The sequence below is a fragment of the Culex quinquefasciatus genome, chromosome 2 (genome assembly GCF_015732765.1).
Source record: "Culex quinquefasciatus strain JHB chromosome 2, VPISU_Cqui_1.0_pri_paternal, whole genome shotgun sequence".
NCBI classification, from domain to species: domain Eukaryota; kingdom Metazoa; phylum Arthropoda; class Insecta; order Diptera; family Culicidae; genus Culex; species Culex quinquefasciatus.
Window position 1 is genome coordinate 134,696,190 of NC_051862.1, and position 19,346 is coordinate 134,715,535.

A 19,346-nucleotide genomic window follows, 5' to 3' on the forward strand; every position below is an offset into this window, starting at 1 on the left:
ATGAAAAATCAATATTCTATTTTCTTGTGCCTGCGAGGCTGTAGACTGTTGTTTGTGACCTTAAAGAAAATCGGGAAAATTTTCGGGAGCAGGAATGTCGGGAGCATGTGCGCAATTTTCTCACGTTCTGCCAGGGGGTTTTGGGAGAGGTGTCTCGGGCTGTGACAAAAAGGGGAAAATTGTCCTACAGTCAAACACACAAAGGAACGTCAACAAACCTCAAATTGGGATTAGCAACTCCATGGCCACAAGCGATGCGCAGAGGGAGAGAGGGAAAATGTTCCTCAAAGGTTTTCGACACCGCAATCTATTTGTGTTTCCCAAAAAGCACAATGGATTTTCACAGATCTGTGAGTATGAATAGGATTAGACGATGTAAATGATCACCTCAAACCCGACCCGACTCTTCACTTCAAGTCTGAGGTGGTTGGTTGTCGAAGGGTTAGCCTAAAGATGACATGAAAAGTTTTTCGACCCCCTTCGGCGCTGCAAAGTTTGTCCAAATTTGTTAGTTTTTCGGTCAGGTCATTTTCTCCATTCTTTATTTCGGGCCAACTCTTCTCCCTCTTCGCCCACCAGCCCAGGCAGATTGACAACAATATTGTTTGTTCTTTTACCTTCAGGGTTTTGTTGTGGGTGTGTGTGTGACATGTAAATAAAGGTCTGGACGTCAGCACTGCTTCTTGGCAAATTTTTTGAACACATGTTACCAACCATGTTCTTTGGGCTGAGGAGTGAAGAGACTGATCGATTTCCGATTAAATCCAAATATTTGTCTTGTAAGACAAACATGTTTTCGGGTTGGCTGAAAAAGGCTGCCGGGCAGTCAATATTTTAAATAACTTTGGGATTTGCTTTGGTCGTTAAACCATTTTTTGATTTTGTTTGGCCAGATAGAAACTGAACTTGATAAGTGAAAATGTTTCACATTTTTTTAGTTTTTAAATCAGTTTTTTCGTGATTCAGAACAAAAAATCCTTCCCCCTTTTCGAATTGTAGCAATTTGGACCAGAAAAAAAAGCGTTCAAGTCGACTTACCGGTGTGGATGTACGTGTGCTTCTTCATGTCACTCTTCTGATGGAACCGCTTCCCGCAGAACCCGCACGGGTACGGCCGGGTGTCGCTGTGGATCAGCAGGTGCGTCGACAGCGTGCTCGACCGCTTGAACGCCTTGCCGCACTGTTTGCACTCGAACACCTTCTCCACGCTGTGCACAGCCCTGATCATGGAACAAAGAACGAACAGTTGTGGATATTGAAGGATCACGCAAAATTAGTGTAAGATGAAGCATTACCTGTGTTGACTTAAACTAATCTCGTGCCCAAAGGTCTTGTTGCAGAGTTCGCACGCGTACGGCCGCTTTCCGTTGTGGGCCCTCCGGGCGTGCACTTCTGAGATAGGGGAAGATTTTAGTACAAGTTTAGTACAACAAAGGAGTGCGGATTCCTACCTGGTCGCATCAGCAGGTGGTGAGGATGGTGGGGGTGGCTAAAGTCCAGGTGACCCGGCACAGGTGGTCCTCCGTTGGAGTTGGCACCGTTTGCGGCCGCCGCCGCGTTCTGCGTCATAAAGTGTCGCAACCGTAGGATGTCCTCCGGGGTTGAGGGGTGGTAGCTGCGGGGATGAGCTGGTTAGGTTACGTCTTCAAGAAGTTGGGCGTTGACTTACTTGCTAAGGGCGGGATTCAGTTGGTGACCTTGCTGCTGGAGCATCGCGAAGAACGGAAACGGATGAAACAGCGGTCGGTTCAGCAGGCTCTGCTCGTAGAACTGGCTGTAGTTGGGCCTGAAAAAAACAAAAATCTCAATGCTCGATCCAAGTAACCATCGACTCAAACTAACCTAATGCAGTCGAACGACCCATTGGACAAAGGCGACTTGGATTTGGGTTCGTCCTCGCGCTTCAGCAAGGCCGACACCGAGAAGGCTTCCGAGTTCTTCGGGATGTGCGGGATGATGTCCGTGGTGGGCGAAACGCTCACGATCCGTGGAGGTGGCGGGGAGTCCACTTCCAGCTCGATCGAGGACGACCGTGACCGCGTCGAGCGGTCCCGCGACCGGGATCTACTTCGCGATCGCGATCGTACGCTGAGACTGCTGGAATCGTACCCGTTGGAGAGGGGTGCCCCGAGCGTACCTTGCGCCACGTGGTACACGTTGTTATTGTCTTCGTCCTCGGATTCGTTCTTGACCAGCCGGCTGATGCCGAACTTGATTTCATCTGCAAGCAAAGATCACCCAAGGAAAACTCTTTATTTATTCAGCACAGTATTAATCATCGATTTGTTTCGCAGAAACTGCTCATGAAAATCAACAACTGTTCCAGTCGTTGAAAAAAGAGTCCACACCCCTGTGATTTGCGAGTAGGTTGCAAGTTATTTTCACGGTACGTTATCACGTCTTTCGGCGGCGAGGATTTGGCCCAGAATTGCTCTCGCCACCCTGGTCTTTACGATGAACAATTCCGGCAAAGCCGTATCGAATTGAGGAAATGTGACGAAAATTTGCCTTCTCCTCCGTCGACAATGGGCTCGTTTATGCTCTATTTACGAAAACAGATGTTCTGTTTACAGTGGATTATCGTGATGAGGCACTGAGGGAAAAGTTTGTTTTGAATTACCTATTTTATATTGTTTGGAATCTTAAAACTTGCGAAAATTGAAACAGAGCGACTCTCAACGAGAGCTAACGCACACCAGCTGTGTCGAGTTTCTTCACTGCTTATGTCACCAATACGCATATGTATTGGACGTGCCCATACATTTTACTAACCCAATGTTTTAAAAAGAATTATCAAACTCATGCAATTTTATTGTATTGGCAAATATTTTCCGCCGTGCCATCCCTTTGATTGCACTTGTTTCTTTCACCAAGTCAGCAAAAGCTCACCCCCTCTTGCAAGCAGAATCCAATCCCTCCTCTCGCTACGCGAATGAAACAAAAACAGCCCAGCCGAAAATCATGGTACGATTAACAGGTGCACCTCAACTAAATAAATAACTATTAAAAACAACTTTCCACGCAGAAAATACTCTCTTGCCGATTCATCCCCTAATGACAAAAGGAGCCCTCGTCACCCCTCGTCATCATCAGGGTTTATTTCCAGATTGCCTACGCGTTGACGATTCGGTTCGGCCCCGGAAACCAACAAAAGGCGAAGAATCAACCCTCGGCAACCACCGAAAACGAGAGACAAATGATCTCGGTAATCCTCCGTGCTACAGGGAGTGAACCCTCGTCTATGAAGGGGAGAGTGAGGGAAATCAACTCGCATTGTGCTCGGGAGTGATTTTTATACCTTATTCTATGTTCGCCAACATTGCTCGGAGAGTTTGATTTGGCGATTGAGTCGAGGATGTAGTTGTCATCAGGATCAGAACTGACTTTGAATTATTTTCAAGTAAATTTTGATTTCGTAGATATAAAATTGGTGAAGTTATCATCGGCCCGATCGTTGAATGTTCACTGACAGCGTCGGTCATGATCGTCAGTTGGATACGACCTGAAACACACGAAGTTGACCTGACAGAATGCCGAGCGCAATACTCAAACAGCTACTTTTTCTCTTTCTCCCTTTTCCTCTCTCTTTCTTGCTTGTTCGGGTAGGTGTGGTGACAGCAGTCAGTTGAATGCAGTCATGAGGAAGGTGATCGGAATTTTGGTAGTATTTAAACGAACGAGCTCTACGCAAATACGAGAGGTGGTTGTTTGGCGATGGTTTTTTTTTTGTGTTATGCAATCTTTCGAAATGCATACTATTTGATCATTTTTTCTTCTTTAATAGTTCAATTCAATAAAAAATGCATTTTTGTTGACGTAATACTTCATCACTTTTGTAACTCATTGCTCAGCTTTGTTATCCTCAATGCAAGAAGTTTAACCCCTGATTTTCACTTGCCACAATTGTCTTCCCTCAAGTTGGAACAAAAACAGAAGGATAAAACTTGATGATGTGCTATAATTTTTATTTCCTCTCTCAGCGTAGCAGCAGTTCAAGTGTATTCGCCCCTGGTCGCACCCTCCAATGTAGCATAATTCCACCCTGCTGGAGATAAAACTGCGCAAAGAGGCGCACATGAACAATAACAATAACAATAAATAAATAAAGACGACAATCCATGCCAGTGCGGAGCAGTGAAACTAAGGGGAAGTTTATTTTGATTATTTACAGTTTTTCAATTTTCCTCTCGTCGGCGGCGGAGCCCTCATCATGTCTCAATTGACTTTGTTGTCCTTTTTGCCGTCTTCACCACATGCAATTCCAATCTAATCATTGGCAGGATGGGCCCCGATATGGACCACATGGGAATTGCTCCAGTTTGTTGCGACGGTTTTTATCGCGACTAATTCGCTACAAATAGGATCGATTATTCAGGAACGGTTCCGATGCGGCAACATATGGTCCCGCTGGAAGGTCAAGCTGGTTTGAGCTGAATCATACCTGCATGTTGCCCAAACATGACCCTCCGGAGTGAGGAGTCACGTGCAGGCCCGTCGGTTAAGTGGTTAATGTTGGCACGCAAACGGTTTGAAAATTATGGTGGCGAACAAGACAAACAACCAATCCGGTTGAACACGAAATGTTTACCAACATGGAATCACGAGGAATTGAAGTTCCAGGAATCGTAGAACACGAGATTTGCTAACATTCGCCAATGAATTGATTTCCCCCCTCTAAATTGCCATTTCGTCGCCGTCGTGCTAACTTGTCGTACGTGCATTTTGGGCCAAATTGAGTTAAGAACGCCATTTTGTGCAGCTCACAATGCCTCACCTTTTGACCTTCACAGATCCCCAAAATTCGATTTCAATCCTGAGATATTTAATGAAAACCAAAAAAGCTCCGAAATTTTTTGTCACTCTACATATAAAAGAAGTTTCAATCCTGTCGTGCTATCTTGTCACTCCCTGAAAATTGATGTAAGTGCGACAAAGGGCAAAGGGATTTCAGGTAAGAATGCGTTTGACGCACGTACAAGTGAGACTACCGTAAACATTTTTAATTATAACTCGGGACTCCAGCAACCAACTCCAACCAAACTTAGGGACAATGCACAGAATGGTCAGCCAAACAAAACGTGATTGTTATTGCTTACATTGCGTGCTTTCGTTTTTGTTTATTCAAGGTCAAACATTAAAACGCGTTTTTCTCGGAACGTCAAAATGGCGGGTGCGACATGATAGCACGACGACGTCGATTTGAAGAAATCGATTTCCTTCCCGTTTCATCAGAGTTCAACACTCTGCACTAAACGGTCCATGTCTTTCCTTTGGCTCAATTAAATATTTATCAATTTCCGTCTGGCAGTTCGTCCGACCTCGAAATGGGCAGAAATGAAGAAGACTCGCAGTCGTTGACCGGTCCACCCACAAAGACAGCAGTGTGGCCACATGCCGGGAGGCCCTTCAACGAGCGATCGAATTAAGCCCCATTAGCATGGATTTGTTGTCTTTGGGCAGTCGATTGCTGACTGCATGCTCTAACTAATGCCCCGATGACAGATTATTGTGTGTTGCGAATAAGGCCAGGGCTCCCCCTGGGGGGTGATTCAATCAATTATTTTGAGCGCTTCACGATTATTGCGTGATTTGGGAGGGGGAGCAAATCGGGACTCAATCAGTTTCAATTAATGGGGTCCCTCGCACACGTTGATCTGAGAAAAGTACTGTTCGTTGGGGCGAATCGGAACAACACTTTGAGTGGGGACAGCAGTTTACAGAGTACTGAATGAATTAATTTAGTTGTTATGTGTCTGTTCTGATCAAAACCAATAAAAAATACATTATTATTTTTTGCAAAAAAACAATTTAGGATCATTTGGATGAAAAAAGTGCTTAAAATACAATAAAAATTGATTTTTGTTGTTCTTTTTTGTGCTTTGGATTTAACATGAACCACAATTTTGAACCAAAATCAAACCATCCACATTAACGACCCCCGGGTCTTTTGTGGTCTCTATTGCAAGTTTCTGCTTGAACCCAGGAGTCCGAAGGCTTGAATGGGGAGAGCACCCAAACCTCTTTCTACTCCAAGGAACCTTCCACCCCAGTGTTTGAACTCACGACCTTTGGATTGCGAGTCCAACCGCCGCCAGCGATTCCACCGGAGTAGGCATGATTTGGTGTGTTGTTTGTACTTATGGCATGGAGACGACTCCTACACCTGGAATGACTTAACGGCCTAACAACCAAGGCCGGGACCGACATTTTACTTCCTCATCCGATGGAAGGTTGGAGCAGATGGGAACCAATATGATTCATATAAATATTATTTTTACAAGTATATTGTTTTAATTATTTGACATGACCACAAAAACTAAAAAAAAAAAACATATTTTGTCTATAGAAAACAAGAAGCGAAATCAAATAAAATGATACCATACAAGATTTTTGATTTTTGAGACCAGCCAATATAAAAATGTTAAGAATTTCATGTTTAATATAACATATATTTTACGAATTAACTTTTAGTCACTACTGCCAACAGGGGAAAATCAGGACTTCAGTCTGAATACAAACTGGAGATTTTAGAGCAGGGGTGTTCAAAGTTTTTGGAGACCGGGCCAAATTTGAAGCTCAAATGAGCTTGCGGGCCAAATTTCCAAAAAAAGGTTATTAATAAGAATTAAATTACTTTATTTTAATTTAAAAGATTAAATTTCTGTTATTAAATAAAATCAATTCAAAATAATAGAAACCACAAAATAACGGTTTTCTATCGGTATTGTTGATTTTATTGTTTCAGGTATTTGAAAAAAGGGTTTTAGCTGAATGTACTTGTGTTTTCAAAAAAAAAATAAAAATTTTGGTTTTATATTTCGAAAATGGTGACATTACATGTTGAACAATTCGTCTAAAGGCGTAATTTTATCTATGAGTTAAGTGTGGCTAATGAAAAATCGTTAAGAGCCAGAATTTCAACATTTCAATGAAAAAAATATGTTAGGAAATGTTTTAAGCTTCCGTATAGTTATTTTCAAAAAAATATGGTTCGACCAAAAAAAAAACATTTTAAGAGAAAAAACATTTATTTATTTCATCGAAAATTTACTAAAATTCAAATTATTTTTAATAAGCCCAATCATGGTCAAATGATTCAAAATGCAGAGGAATGCATATTTAATTAATTTCAGCTGATTGCACTTAAATTTTTTTTTAAGTTTTTTGAAAATTAATTTTTGCTCCTGGTTTTACTAGTCAACTTTTTTGATAATGGGGGAGGGGTGGGTTGATCAACGAAAGCTTTGTAAAATATTTGCAACAAACTTGATCCTCCAATTTCCACATTTTTTCTGCCTGAATCAGATGGTAGTCAATCAGATTCGTTATCTAACTGTGATGAATTCGAATCCCGGAGGAAGTGCAATGTAAGTTTGAGGGTCAGTTCATTATGACTTGCAAATCAATAAAGAAAACTTATATTATTGCAACTATTATAAAATTCTACCTAAGTCAAACTTGAACGTTTTTTAAATATTTCCTAATATGTTTGATGAAAGTTTTGACGATATTTAATAGTTTCACTCACATTAAAACGTGTGAAATTGCTTTAATTTAAAAAAAATTAACAAATTATTTGTATCCAAAAGTGGGCATCAAAATATTGATAAATCATAAGTTTTTTTAATAAAAATAATATATATAAAAAAGATTAGCATATAAAAGTTTAAAATAAACCTTAATTTTGAAAAAGTATAAAATCACTTTACAAGTAGTCAACGGGCCATTTAACATGATCATTAAAAATGGGTCAGCGGGCCACAAAATATCACCTCGCGGGCCATACTTTGGTCACCCCTGTTTTAGAGCAATACATTTAGAAATCGGTGTACTTATTGTTTTGTTCTGTTCCTCATTCAACCGAAATCAACAAAAAAATCAAAACATTTTGCAAACAAAATTTTTCTAATTCGTTACTTTTGTCCTGATTTGCTCCAGATGTCGGTGAAAAATAATAAAATATGATATTTTTTTCAAGTATAAAATCATAAATATACGTAAATATAACAGCAACTTTTAAAAAATAACTAAAATTAAATATAAAACATTTAAAGCTCTAGGCATTTTGCAGATCTGTCAACTAAAATTTCTACAAATTTCTTTTATCATCCAAATTAATGCTTATAAATTCTTATCGATTACTGAGTATTCAACTGTTCCTCAATTTCCACAACCAAAACTGAATTTTCAGACCAAAATTTGATTATTTTTTTCAATACAATAAAAAAATCCCGAGCTTCGGTAATTCCCGGTTTTGCAAAAATCCCGGGAAAATTTGTCCCGAGAAGTCCCGGGATGGAGGCACTAGTCCAGTTGTTTAAATGTTTATTAAACACTGCCCCTGAAAAATCTGATCTGGTCCGCAAGGACAGAAAGTTGAAAACCCCTGATTTAAAACTATATTGTATTTTTAATAACTTAGTTTAATAGCATTGTTTGAACATTTTGAAATAATTAGTTTATTTGGTATAGTGAAATTTCTCTGTGTCGATATCGCAAGTAGTCGAGGTAGGAGGGATCATTTTGTAGAACGAAATAGTCAATGTATGCTGATTCTGATTATACAATTGATTGTCTTTCAAAACAAAACAAAAATATTAGACATATCCAGAAATATAAGACTAGGGTTTCTTACACTTTCGTTAACTTTTTAATAGCCACCACCATGATTAAGAAATCAAACGAATACTGGTGGCTTATAAAAAAGCCACATGCTGGTAATAAATTTTATTTTCAACGACGTTGGACGACCCTCCCTCCCCTTCAAAACCACAAAATCCACAGGAAAACAAAAAAACACCCAATCGAATCACCCTTAAAAGATCATTCAATATTGACACAATCTTCCCAGCAACGGCGCGAAGACAAATACGCTTTTAAATGATATTAATGATGTTTTCCCCCTCCTACTGCCACACGAAAAATTTGGCTGGGGCCAAAGAACTTGGGCCGCTACTAACTACATCACGCCGCCTCGTTCCATCCGATAAAATTCCTCCACCACAGAAATGATTTGTCATCGTCAGGGCAAATTTCCGACAAATTTGCTCCGTCTTAATTAAATTCTTTTGACACCGCGCCGCCACCGTCCTGAAACTGTTACGTGTCCTGGAGTGTCCTCCCGGTGCGCCCCGGGGAATTCCGAAATCAGCACCTCGTCGAACCTAAACTAGCAAAACACGCAATCCGGCGACGCTGATTGTATCTCCTGCTGCCTTAATCAGCGCAAAACATCGCCCGCGCCGGGTCCGTCAGCCCCCAGGAGGGTTGACCTGCCCAACATTACGCCGGATCATCATCACCTTCCAACTCTTTTTTGTACAGCGTTCCTAGTCCTAGTTTGGTCCCCTTGCTGGCGAGGTTCACGGTCTGATGCCTAATATCAATATGCGTGTAATATATCACAACATGTGATGGGCCTCGTGCCCCGGAACCAGGGCGAGTGAATGTGTCGCTACATATTTGTTCACGGTCCGTGGGTAGGCTTGGTTTTTGGTGGCCACGTGGCGATGGTGGCCGCCGGTTAGTGTGCGGTATTTCGAAGGAAGCGATCATTTACATAATAAGGGGATAAGGGAAATGAGATACAATTCCTGCCCTTTTTGAGAACTGCGAAGGATTGGGATTGTTGAGTTTTGGAGTGTTTGAACGAAATTGAAATTTTAGGTTCAATACAGCAAGGCTTTGTACGTTTAAAGAAGCGTTATGTCTTTTTAATAAATCTAGATTCTGCAACTCCAGCTTCTTATGAAAATATTTTTTTCAACGTGTGTTTTCATTAAACGAACGAAACATGCTTTCCACCTAATGGAACTCATCGAAATCAAACTCCCTGCCATGTGATTTGCACTCTCTTACGCGCGTACACGTGTAACCAATTGGCAACAACTCGCTTCGCACCTTTCCACGCGATGAGATCGAATGGGTCTGTCGTCCCACAGCTGGCCCCAACAGGGACCACCAAGGAAGACGTCTGGCTCCCCGGCTTGTACCTCACTAACCGAGCGTGTAATTCTGAACCGCTCGTAAATCTGACTCATTTCCCGGCGCGTAGCTACAACGCGGGTTCTGTGCGGTCAAGTAACCAAGTTTAGCAACCTTTGGCAACACACGCTCCAGCTTTGAGCACCGGTCTGTGATTCCAATAAAAACCGGCCAAATGACGATGGATGCGGAGCGAGATTTCGGACAAGACGGGCGCGCAGCCCACGCGCCATCAATTTTCGGAGTGCGATTCTGTGGAATGCTGGATTTATGGCGCGGTTCTGATTTGACCGGACTGAGGTTATTCGAGAAAAATCCTCGCGTTGAGCTACCGCGGCTTGATCTTGACTCGGTCGAGATTTGTCAATCTGGACCGGCGGCAGTGGTGGCGACTGCGGCGAGAGCGTCGCGCAGAGAAATTATGACAATCGAGATGTCCGGGCACTGATAGATCTTAATTAGTGCTAATTCAAGATGCTACGTCTCAGAAATCTACCGAGCCACGGCCGCCGGACGTTCTGCGGAGCTTAGATTTCCCAGAATTGAATCAACGAAAAAACATGCGAATCAGTTGAGCTGAGTTGGTACTTCAGATTCCTGTCGCCAGTACTCATCATAGAGGAAACCGGGCAAATCCCTTGTCTGGATCATCCGGGCGCGGGCTAATCACCTTATCGCGTCAAATCCGTGCTCACGCGGGTGTCCTGCGGAGGCCCACTTCAGGCCACGTTAAAACGCTATATCGAAACCTTGTTCAAACAGTGTTCTTCACTTTTAATGAATAGTCAAACTGTTGCCTACTACACATCGCAGCTCCCAACAGGAGGCGACACTTTGTAAAGAACCCATACGACGATACCTACTCGCTAATGCCTAGTACAATAAATCATTGCTTATCACTGCGAGCAGTGCAAGTTTGTGAAGAACTATAAGCTTTGGTAGCCCTTCCTCCACCAGGCCCGCCGCGTCGCTTCAATCAGTGCTGCCAGCCGTCCACTTGGGTCGTGGCTTGGTTCCAGACTTTGTTTATCTCGGTCGTTTTCACCAAACGTGTCAATATTGGATGAATTTATTGCACACTGCTGTTGTCGTACTTTAAAGCAGACCACGAACTGCTGAGGGATTGAAGAATTGGACACATGGAGTTGAAACATGTTTTTGTTACCTTACTGGAAGCTTACGTTGAAATATTACGAAAACAGCAACAAATTCATCCCAAAAGTTTAGTAACAACACCCCAACATTGTTGCAATCCCAGAATAACTGCGTATCAAAATCAGCTCGACAAATTCGGCGCAAGTAAACATAATACAATTTAGTGCCCAGGGCGATATCGATCGATTGCTGGCTTTTCGTTGTGCAAACGAGCGCCAGTTTAATCGCTGTCCAAATTCATCGCTCCCCACTGATTCCACACGAGCGGCCAGACCAGCTGTTATCGGCCAATCCAGATATCGGAGCCCCGGGGTCAACCGCGACGGCAGCAGCACCACCACCAAATTGAATTATTGTACAACATAGTTGCGTTGGTGACCGCTCGGGGAGTCCGGGTCAGTGATTATTGCAGTGCACAAATGAATCAAATCCAGATTTACATTTTGAAAATCGTGGCACCCAGCAACGCTGATAAAATTATCGCCATCAGGCCATGCGCAATCAGCGAATTGATTTTTCGAGAGCTAGATTTTTTTTTATTCAATGAATCGCGACTCGCGCTAGGGTTTTTTGATTGATCGCAGACGGGCAGATTCGTACGCTCCGGGTGAAATAGAGGTGATTAGAGTTGTGGGGGTTTAATCCTTTGATAAAATTAAGTACGTGGAATTATTGCTGGTTTAGTGCTATTTCTGGGTGAGATTTATGACCATCGGTTATTTTCCAATCGAGCCGGATTTGAGCAATCGATACGCAGTATGAGATTCAAAACGTTGAATGTTAGCTTTTTCTGGCAATCAAAATAGCTTTAAGTCTCGACTTATCGGTACAGGTCCAAAAATAACAAAACGTATTGTTCAGCGTTGCTGATGTATGACACTAAAAGCAATATACAGTCCGGACTCGATTATCCGAAGGCCTTTAAATAATTTCACTTTGGATAATCAAATCACAAAAAATTATCCATAAACTACGCTAAAGTGATTTTAAAAATATTTTTTTTTTCGTGATTCAATTATTCAAAGTCCCATACAAACTTTTGGATAATCGATTTCCGAATAATCGAGACTTCGGATAATCGAGAATGCACTGTGGATGTAACTAAAATAAGAATTAGACACCTACCAAAAAGTTTACCTTTTCAGCACCTAAATGGATGCTGAAAGTTGAAGGATTTTTTTTTTCAGAACGAGTTGTACATTTATGCTACGAGATTTACCGAGTGGGATAATTACCACGATACCTCATGGGTTTCCTATGCAGATACGACCTTTTGAAAATTTAATCTAGAGTTCTTCATCGCGATTGATAGATATAACTTTTTTTTCAATTCGTCACGAAACTACTTTTTTTTTCTGTCATTTTTGAACAACGAAACGGCCTACTTTTATCTACCATAAATAATAGAATCGAAAAGTCATACTTCTCGAGGGCTGGGCTGAAAAGTTGATTTTTTTTTAGCTCGTGTATCACAAATTAATAATTTTCAATATTGTTTTGATTTGAACGGTGGATTAACACATGTACATTTATAAACAGTCAGTTTTGAGAAAATTCATGCAAAATTTATTCTAACAATTTTTCTTCATAATTTTGAAATTAAAATGACTTGTTGTGCTTCGAATCCTGGACACTGATAAAAGCTGATTCGAAATCCAGACACTTTCACTTCCAATTCCGGACACTCGATTTTGCTTATGAATCGCACGAATTGGTGATGAAAAGTAGGCCGTTTCATCATTCAAGACTGACAATAGTTACATATGAGAAATTGCAAAAAAAAAAATACATTTTTTAAGGCATTTGCTCAGATTTTGGTCCTGAGTAGATATGTATACGTGAAGGTGGGTCTAGGAGAAGTTCTTTTTCAAAGTGATTTTAAAGCATTTCTTCAGTAAGCTAAGAATGGTTAAAATTAGAGAGCCGAAAATGCAAAATGTCACTCTCAAGGTTCCAATCGAGCAACAAGACCATGGAAGAACAAGGTCGGAATCAATTTAAAATATTTTTGGCAAAAAACGAGATTTATAGCAATCACAAGCATTTTAAAACTGTTAATTATTATAACCAGGCGGTTTTTGTATGTTTGTGATTATCTCGGTACAAAAAACGTGCCAGAGCTAGAGAAAAACTACAAGTTCTTCAACCTTAAAATTGAATGACTTAGGGTGTTTGAAATTTCTCCCAGAACATTTCATTTCCTTTTATAGGACTCATCACTATTCCACGGTTTTGCCACTTTTTCTATCTAAATTGAGGTAAAATTTCATCATAAAAAAAAATAAATTTACATTTTCAAATATTACTCCTTCCAAATAAAAAAAATCATCGTTCAACATTTTTATTTAGCCGACTCATACCTAAGCACCAAAAATTTTCCAAATTTTTTTTTTTAATTAAATCTATTTAAAGTTACGTGAAGATATATCATGATTGAAGGGAATAACAGACGATTGGATGGACCGATTTGGCTGAAATTTGGAGTTAAGACTCTCAAGACATATACCGTTAGCATGACAAAGTCCGAAGTATTGTTTTTGAATGAATCATATAAAAATATTTGCCGACTCGGTCCTAACCAGGTCCCAGTACCAAAAAAGACCTAATAAAAATAATTTTATGAAAAAAAAAATATAAAAATATTTTTTTTAAATAAACTTTTTGGAAATTGGCCTTCGTTATGCACACGGGACTGGTTTGACGAGTTTTCACACAAATGTTGGTTTAAGCAATGTTCAGATATCGTGGCAGCCAAATGGCTTCAAATTATATTAGTTTTTATATTTTAATACATAATTGAAGATTCGACTATTATGCCAAATCAAATAGTCCGAGAATACGCGTTGTCGTGTTCGTTACCGCTGTTCATTATATAACAGTACAGTCGGTTTCCTAAGATATATACTTTTTTTCAAAACTTTGGCCGATGTAAATATTTTTCAAAGTTTTTGTCCCTCGGCTCTGGCCGGAGTCGAGGGGGGGGGAGCATAAAATAAAAAAATATAAATATTGAAATAACTAGACGTAGTTTCAACATTTGCATGGAAAAAGTGTTTTAAAATGCATTTTTTGCAATTCCGTCATGAAACTACTTACTTTTCCTGTCATTCTTGAACGACGAAATAGCCTACTTTTCTGTACCAAAAATAAAAGAATCGAATAGCAACACTTTTCAAAATAAATGCTGAGAAGTTCTACTTTTCAGCACTGAAATGGGTGCTGAAAAGTTGAACTTTTCAGCACTTGTTTTGAAAAGTAACACTTTTCAACATTTTTTGGATTTAAACGATTTATTGATAAAATGCAAGAAAATTTGACTTAAAATTTCACTCAATGGGTGTTTTTCGGAATTGCAAAAAATGTTGTATGGAACTCGTTGCAAAACTTGATTTTTTCAGCGCTCGACGTATTTATCCAACTCGGTGAACCTCGTTGGATAAATGTACGACTCGTGCTGAAAAAATCCTCTTTTTGCAACTTGTTGCATAAACTACTATTACACTAGTTCAGTTGTTTTGCAATCATTAGTTTAAAAATAATGCAAGATTTGACGAAATCAAAAATTTTAGAGCAAAAAAACATTTTGCAATAATAAACATCTAAAATTTTCAAAAATTCAAAAGATTTTTAAATCAACCCAAACATGCTAAAAATGATGCTATACGCAGAGAAATGCATTTTAAATTGATATCAGCTGATTGCAGTTCAATTTCCCTTGAAATTTTGAAGTTTTTTGAAAAAAATGTTTTTTTTGCCTCCTGATTTTTCGGGCCAACTTTGAAGGGTGGGGAGACAAAAACTTTAAATAAAATTTGTACCAGCCTTATCTACTCTAATTTAATCGGTTATATATATATATATCCCATAAGAATAACAAACTAGCACTGACATTAAGTAACAGTTCTTTAAACAGAATTTGAATAAATTTTCAAAAAAAAATCCAGCGAAGAATCAAATCAATTCGAAAGGTTTGGAAAATCCATCGGGATTACATTTTATGACCAGGTTTGATAACGAGAAATCAGTTGCTTGGTTGAGCACATCATCAACCTAAGCTTCTCAGAATTTCAACCAAATTTTCGACTGTATTTTGAGTCGCAGACTCAAATCAACGCGCTTATTTCCAGCCGTACGGTTATCAGCAGAAATACTTCAAATAAATACTCAACAGTTTGATCGCCGGCGATACTTCGCCCCAATCACTGTGGCGACCTAAACCTCCCAAAATCCGGCTAATAAACCACCGTGAGTGGAGGTAAATTTATCGTCCTGATAACAACGTCCCGCGCGGGCTACTCCGATAAGACCGATTTCCACTAATATGCTCGATTGCCCCCCTCTTTCGACAATATTGGCATTTGAGCTCTAATTCGATTCCGAGGTGCGTGAACGGCGGCTGAGATTGGAGGCCCCCTCGGGTCAACGAGGAACGGCGGCGGGCGGGTCGACGAAGAAAGGTGTCACTTTTATTGCACCCTCATTGGCCTCAGATAAGGCGCGTCGTGCGCATCCACACGGCAAATCGAATTCCGAATCGGTAGGTCGAACGTATTAGGCCGGTTTTATGGGTGTTTGTCAAGCCCCTTGCCGATGGCTGCCTTCAAGCGGGACCGGTTTGGTCTTATCTCGCTTGCGTCAGTGTGTGTGCGGGTCGAGAATCAAGGTTTACGCCACTGACAGGTGAGGTGTGAAAATCGAGAAACGGAAATCGGGTTGGTAGTCCCGGGGACAAACAAGGGCCCAGATAAGATAAGACTCCTTTTTTGGAACTCACTGAAGCTTGGATTTGCTGATTCGTTCGAAACCTACCTCGGTGGATCTTCTGCACGTCGACAGCATCTTCGTATCCGTTGTTGTTGTTGTTGTTGTTGGAGTTAGGGGTGGCGCCGCTGGGAAGCCGCGGAACCGCCGCCGCCGGATGCAGCAATCGACGGTAGTGATTCACCAGCAGTTCGTTGTTGATGAGCAGCGGCGAGAGGCCGTTCGACGGAGCAGATGCTGGAAAATGGAACAGAAGAGAAACAGACTGTAATCAGAACACTCCTAAATTGGCTGTTGGTCGACGAAGAACTCGGCGCGACATTGCCAGACGTAATTGGCAAAAATTTATTCACTGCGTGAAGGATTGGTACTTGAGGGCCATGCGGTTGCAATATCGAGGCGCCATGAAAAAACCAGCATGTTTAAGTAGTTAGCTTAGTTTGTATCACCTTTTAAGATTCCCATGTAGGTTCATAGAGAGACAAGGCAAATCCAACAATCAATTGATTAATTTTCAGAAGACTTATAATTTGGATAAATGAGCTAAAAGGAAAACTACCACTGCTATCTAATTTAGATCCTTGAAATAGAACCAATAGGTTTTTTAAAAGAATTAATTTAATATTTTGCATTTTGCTAAGCATTTCTTTTATTAAGTTTCGAAAGCCATTTAACTTTGACTAAATTTGCAAAGAAACATGATATTTTAAGTTGCTAACATAAAGTTTTTAGAAATTGTGAATCATGAAATTAAATCCAGACAATAGAGCAATCACTCTTCCAACTGTTCAGATTGACTTGTTTTGAGAAGTATTTAATATACATCCCTCTCAAGCATCCAAGTCCAACTGGATTCGTTAATTACCTCAACGCTACCGATAAGATCTTTTTGGTAGCGTTCCCCGGTCAGATTCGAATCCTCTCAAAGAATCAACCCCAAGTCTCGACAGAACCAAGTGCGTTCGCAACGGGCACATCATCGCAAAAGGAGAGGCAAAATAAAATAATAACACTGTTGTGTGCTGTCTGCCACTTAACGACCAACCAAGCCGAGGGTCAGTCGGGACTTTATGGGTTCAAATCTGTATCACGCTCTCGAACCTCGACATCTTGCCGCGGCCGACTGATGTTATTGCAGAAAGTTTGTCTGATTGAAAAATATTTTCCTTTCTCATTCGAGTACAATTATTGCAATCCTGATGCTGGTTGTACAACGACTTGCGACGGGTTAGGTCGACAAGTGCAGCAGCAGATTGAAGGCAGCCTTCTCCGTGAGGACTCCAGAGTGTAGTTCGTACGGTGGTGTGGAATCATGTATTCCCGCCATGCCGAATTATGCGCATGCTCGCTGGAAGACGTTGGCACACACATATGCTGGAGCCGACGATCATCGTCATCGCGAAAACCGTCATGGTCATCATTATCAACTCGCTGAGGTTGTGCTCTGCACACATACAGTCGAGATTTCACACACACACATACACTCACGCCAGAAGGATAATTGCATCAGCTGCCATACTTTTGCTCCACTCTTTCGGCGGCGATGACGGGGTTGCTCTCGTTCAATCTCTGTGATGGTTGCTTCTCTTTCCCTCCGCAAGCGGACCAGCTTCGCCACGTGGGGGTGTGTGTACGTTTGGTGTGGCTGTGTGTGTGTACGTGTTTCGCAATCACAACCCAACTCTGCTGAACTGAGCGAACCTTTCCGGGTGAGATTGTGTGCGTGATTTGAAATCATGGTTGATTCGTTCAATTCTTCAACCCCTTTCCCGTCTGAACTTGGCAACCTTTGGTGCTCACAAAACGAGAAAGGAAAAAGTCATGAAGTTAATGTTTGTGCTTGTGCATGCTTGGAGCTACGAGTGAAAGACGAGAGAGAGAGAACAGAACAAAAAAGATTTTATACCTGATCAAAAGGTACAAATCTTGCACAAAGTACACTGTTTGATAACAATCCCAGCTTACCACGTTGGCACCCTCCCAGTTGAAATGCTGAGAATCCGACAAGGATTTTATTGAAGCCTTATCGCCTTACCGATAAACTTATGGGTAAAATGGGTTGTAATGTGCACCACCCAAAACCAATCGATGTCCGCCGGTTGATCGGGCGTGACTTGGACCTTGTCCAATTACCCAACAACGTGGACACAATTCTAGAAAAGAAAACATAAGACCTAGTATGGGTGGAACAAAAAGCCAACCAAAATCAAACTTGTCACAACTCTCGACCAACGAGGCATAAATTTGTTGGCAGAACGATTCTAATCAGCGCAAACATGTGTGAATGCTTCGAGTCGAGAGGTTGGAAGTTGTCACGTTGGAAGCTGTTAAAACTTTATTTCCTCTTGAGTCAAGCAAAAAAAAAAAACATGACGCCATAAATAAACACCATATTCACGAGAGCATAATGATCACTTGTTTGAAATTTATAGAAGTCGCATGAAAGGGAAGAGGGAGAACTTAAACCAACATTTGTCGAACGAATTTTGTCTACACACCTCAAAATGTGTCATTGCTGCAAAATTATTTGATATGTTTTGCCTTCTTCTCTGAGGTAAGGCTATAATCCTCTTCTAAAAATGAACTTTTTTTAAAAAAACGTCGTAGTCTCACCTCCATGTATACAGATCGAAATCGAAAACTGAACAAATGTCTGTGCGTATTAGGATGTAACAAAATGGGTCAATTATGCGGGCATTTCAGGGCATGATACCCCAGATGTACTAAGCCCGAATTCTAAAGATAAGCTTGATTATTTACGATGAGACCTGGCGCTTTGACTTTGGTGCGTTTTGGTTTTTGCCAGTTTTGAGCCTCTTTACGATTTTTTTCATTTTTCAGAAAAATCACGAGCTCATAGTTCGTATTCCAAGGAACACCTTTGTCGAAGAGTGCAAAAAGATTCGTTAAATATTAAGAATGTTACAGAATTTATAGCACCATTGCTGAAAGCATTAACTTTTTCCTCAAGGCTGAAATGCCTGCAAAAATGACCCATTTGGTTACATCCTATTGCGTATATGTGTATGTGCAGGGTTGTTAAAATATCAAAATATCAGCTCTCAGCAACTACAATTATCCCGCCTGAATAATCATGCCTCAAATACAACTGCTCTTCTCTCCTCATTGAAACTCTCAGCGCCGAACATAGCCGAAAACGTTTTCGTGTTTACACACTCGCGATTGACATTTTCCTTTTCTCTCTCATTCCCGCTTCCACGAACATCCTACCGTAACAGCGTTTAACCACAAAAAACGCCACAAAACCAATTTCGCAAACGCAGTTTAACGGGACGTCATGCGTGGTCGGCTTCTAATCGCCATCTCGCGTTCTCTCATTGCAGTTTTCGGAGAGATTGAGAGACTCAGCGGTGAGAGCGCATAGTCGAGGAAAAGGGGTGGAGTGATAGAGAAAGAGAATGACATCGCTGGGAATCACAAGACAC

General features: G+C 40.9%; 1 protein-coding gene across 2 annotated transcripts in view; it reads right to left on the reverse strand.

The window, feature by feature from the left end:
• Positions 1 to 19,346, reverse strand: part of LOC6033756 (fez family zinc finger protein 1) — a 94,726-nt gene that overhangs the window by 52,507 nt on the left and 22,873 nt on the right. Inside the window, exons 2-7 of one of the 2 annotated variants that reach the window (XM_038255736.1) lie at positions 15,949 to 16,137; positions 1,843 to 2,221; positions 1,670 to 1,786; positions 1,452 to 1,615; positions 1,296 to 1,389; positions 1,039 to 1,220 (exon numbers count right to left, since the gene is read on the reverse strand). In XM_038255736.1, the coding sequence (XP_038111664.1) occupies positions 1,039 to 1,220; positions 1,296 to 1,389; positions 1,452 to 1,615; positions 1,670 to 1,786; positions 1,843 to 2,221; positions 15,949 to 16,137 (1,125 nt within the window). Of the gene's footprint in view, positions 1 to 1,038; positions 1,221 to 1,295; positions 1,393 to 1,451; positions 1,616 to 1,669; positions 1,787 to 1,842; positions 2,222 to 15,948; positions 16,138 to 19,346 lie in introns of both variants that reach the window. The other variant, XM_038255735.1, reaches the window with a different exon arrangement.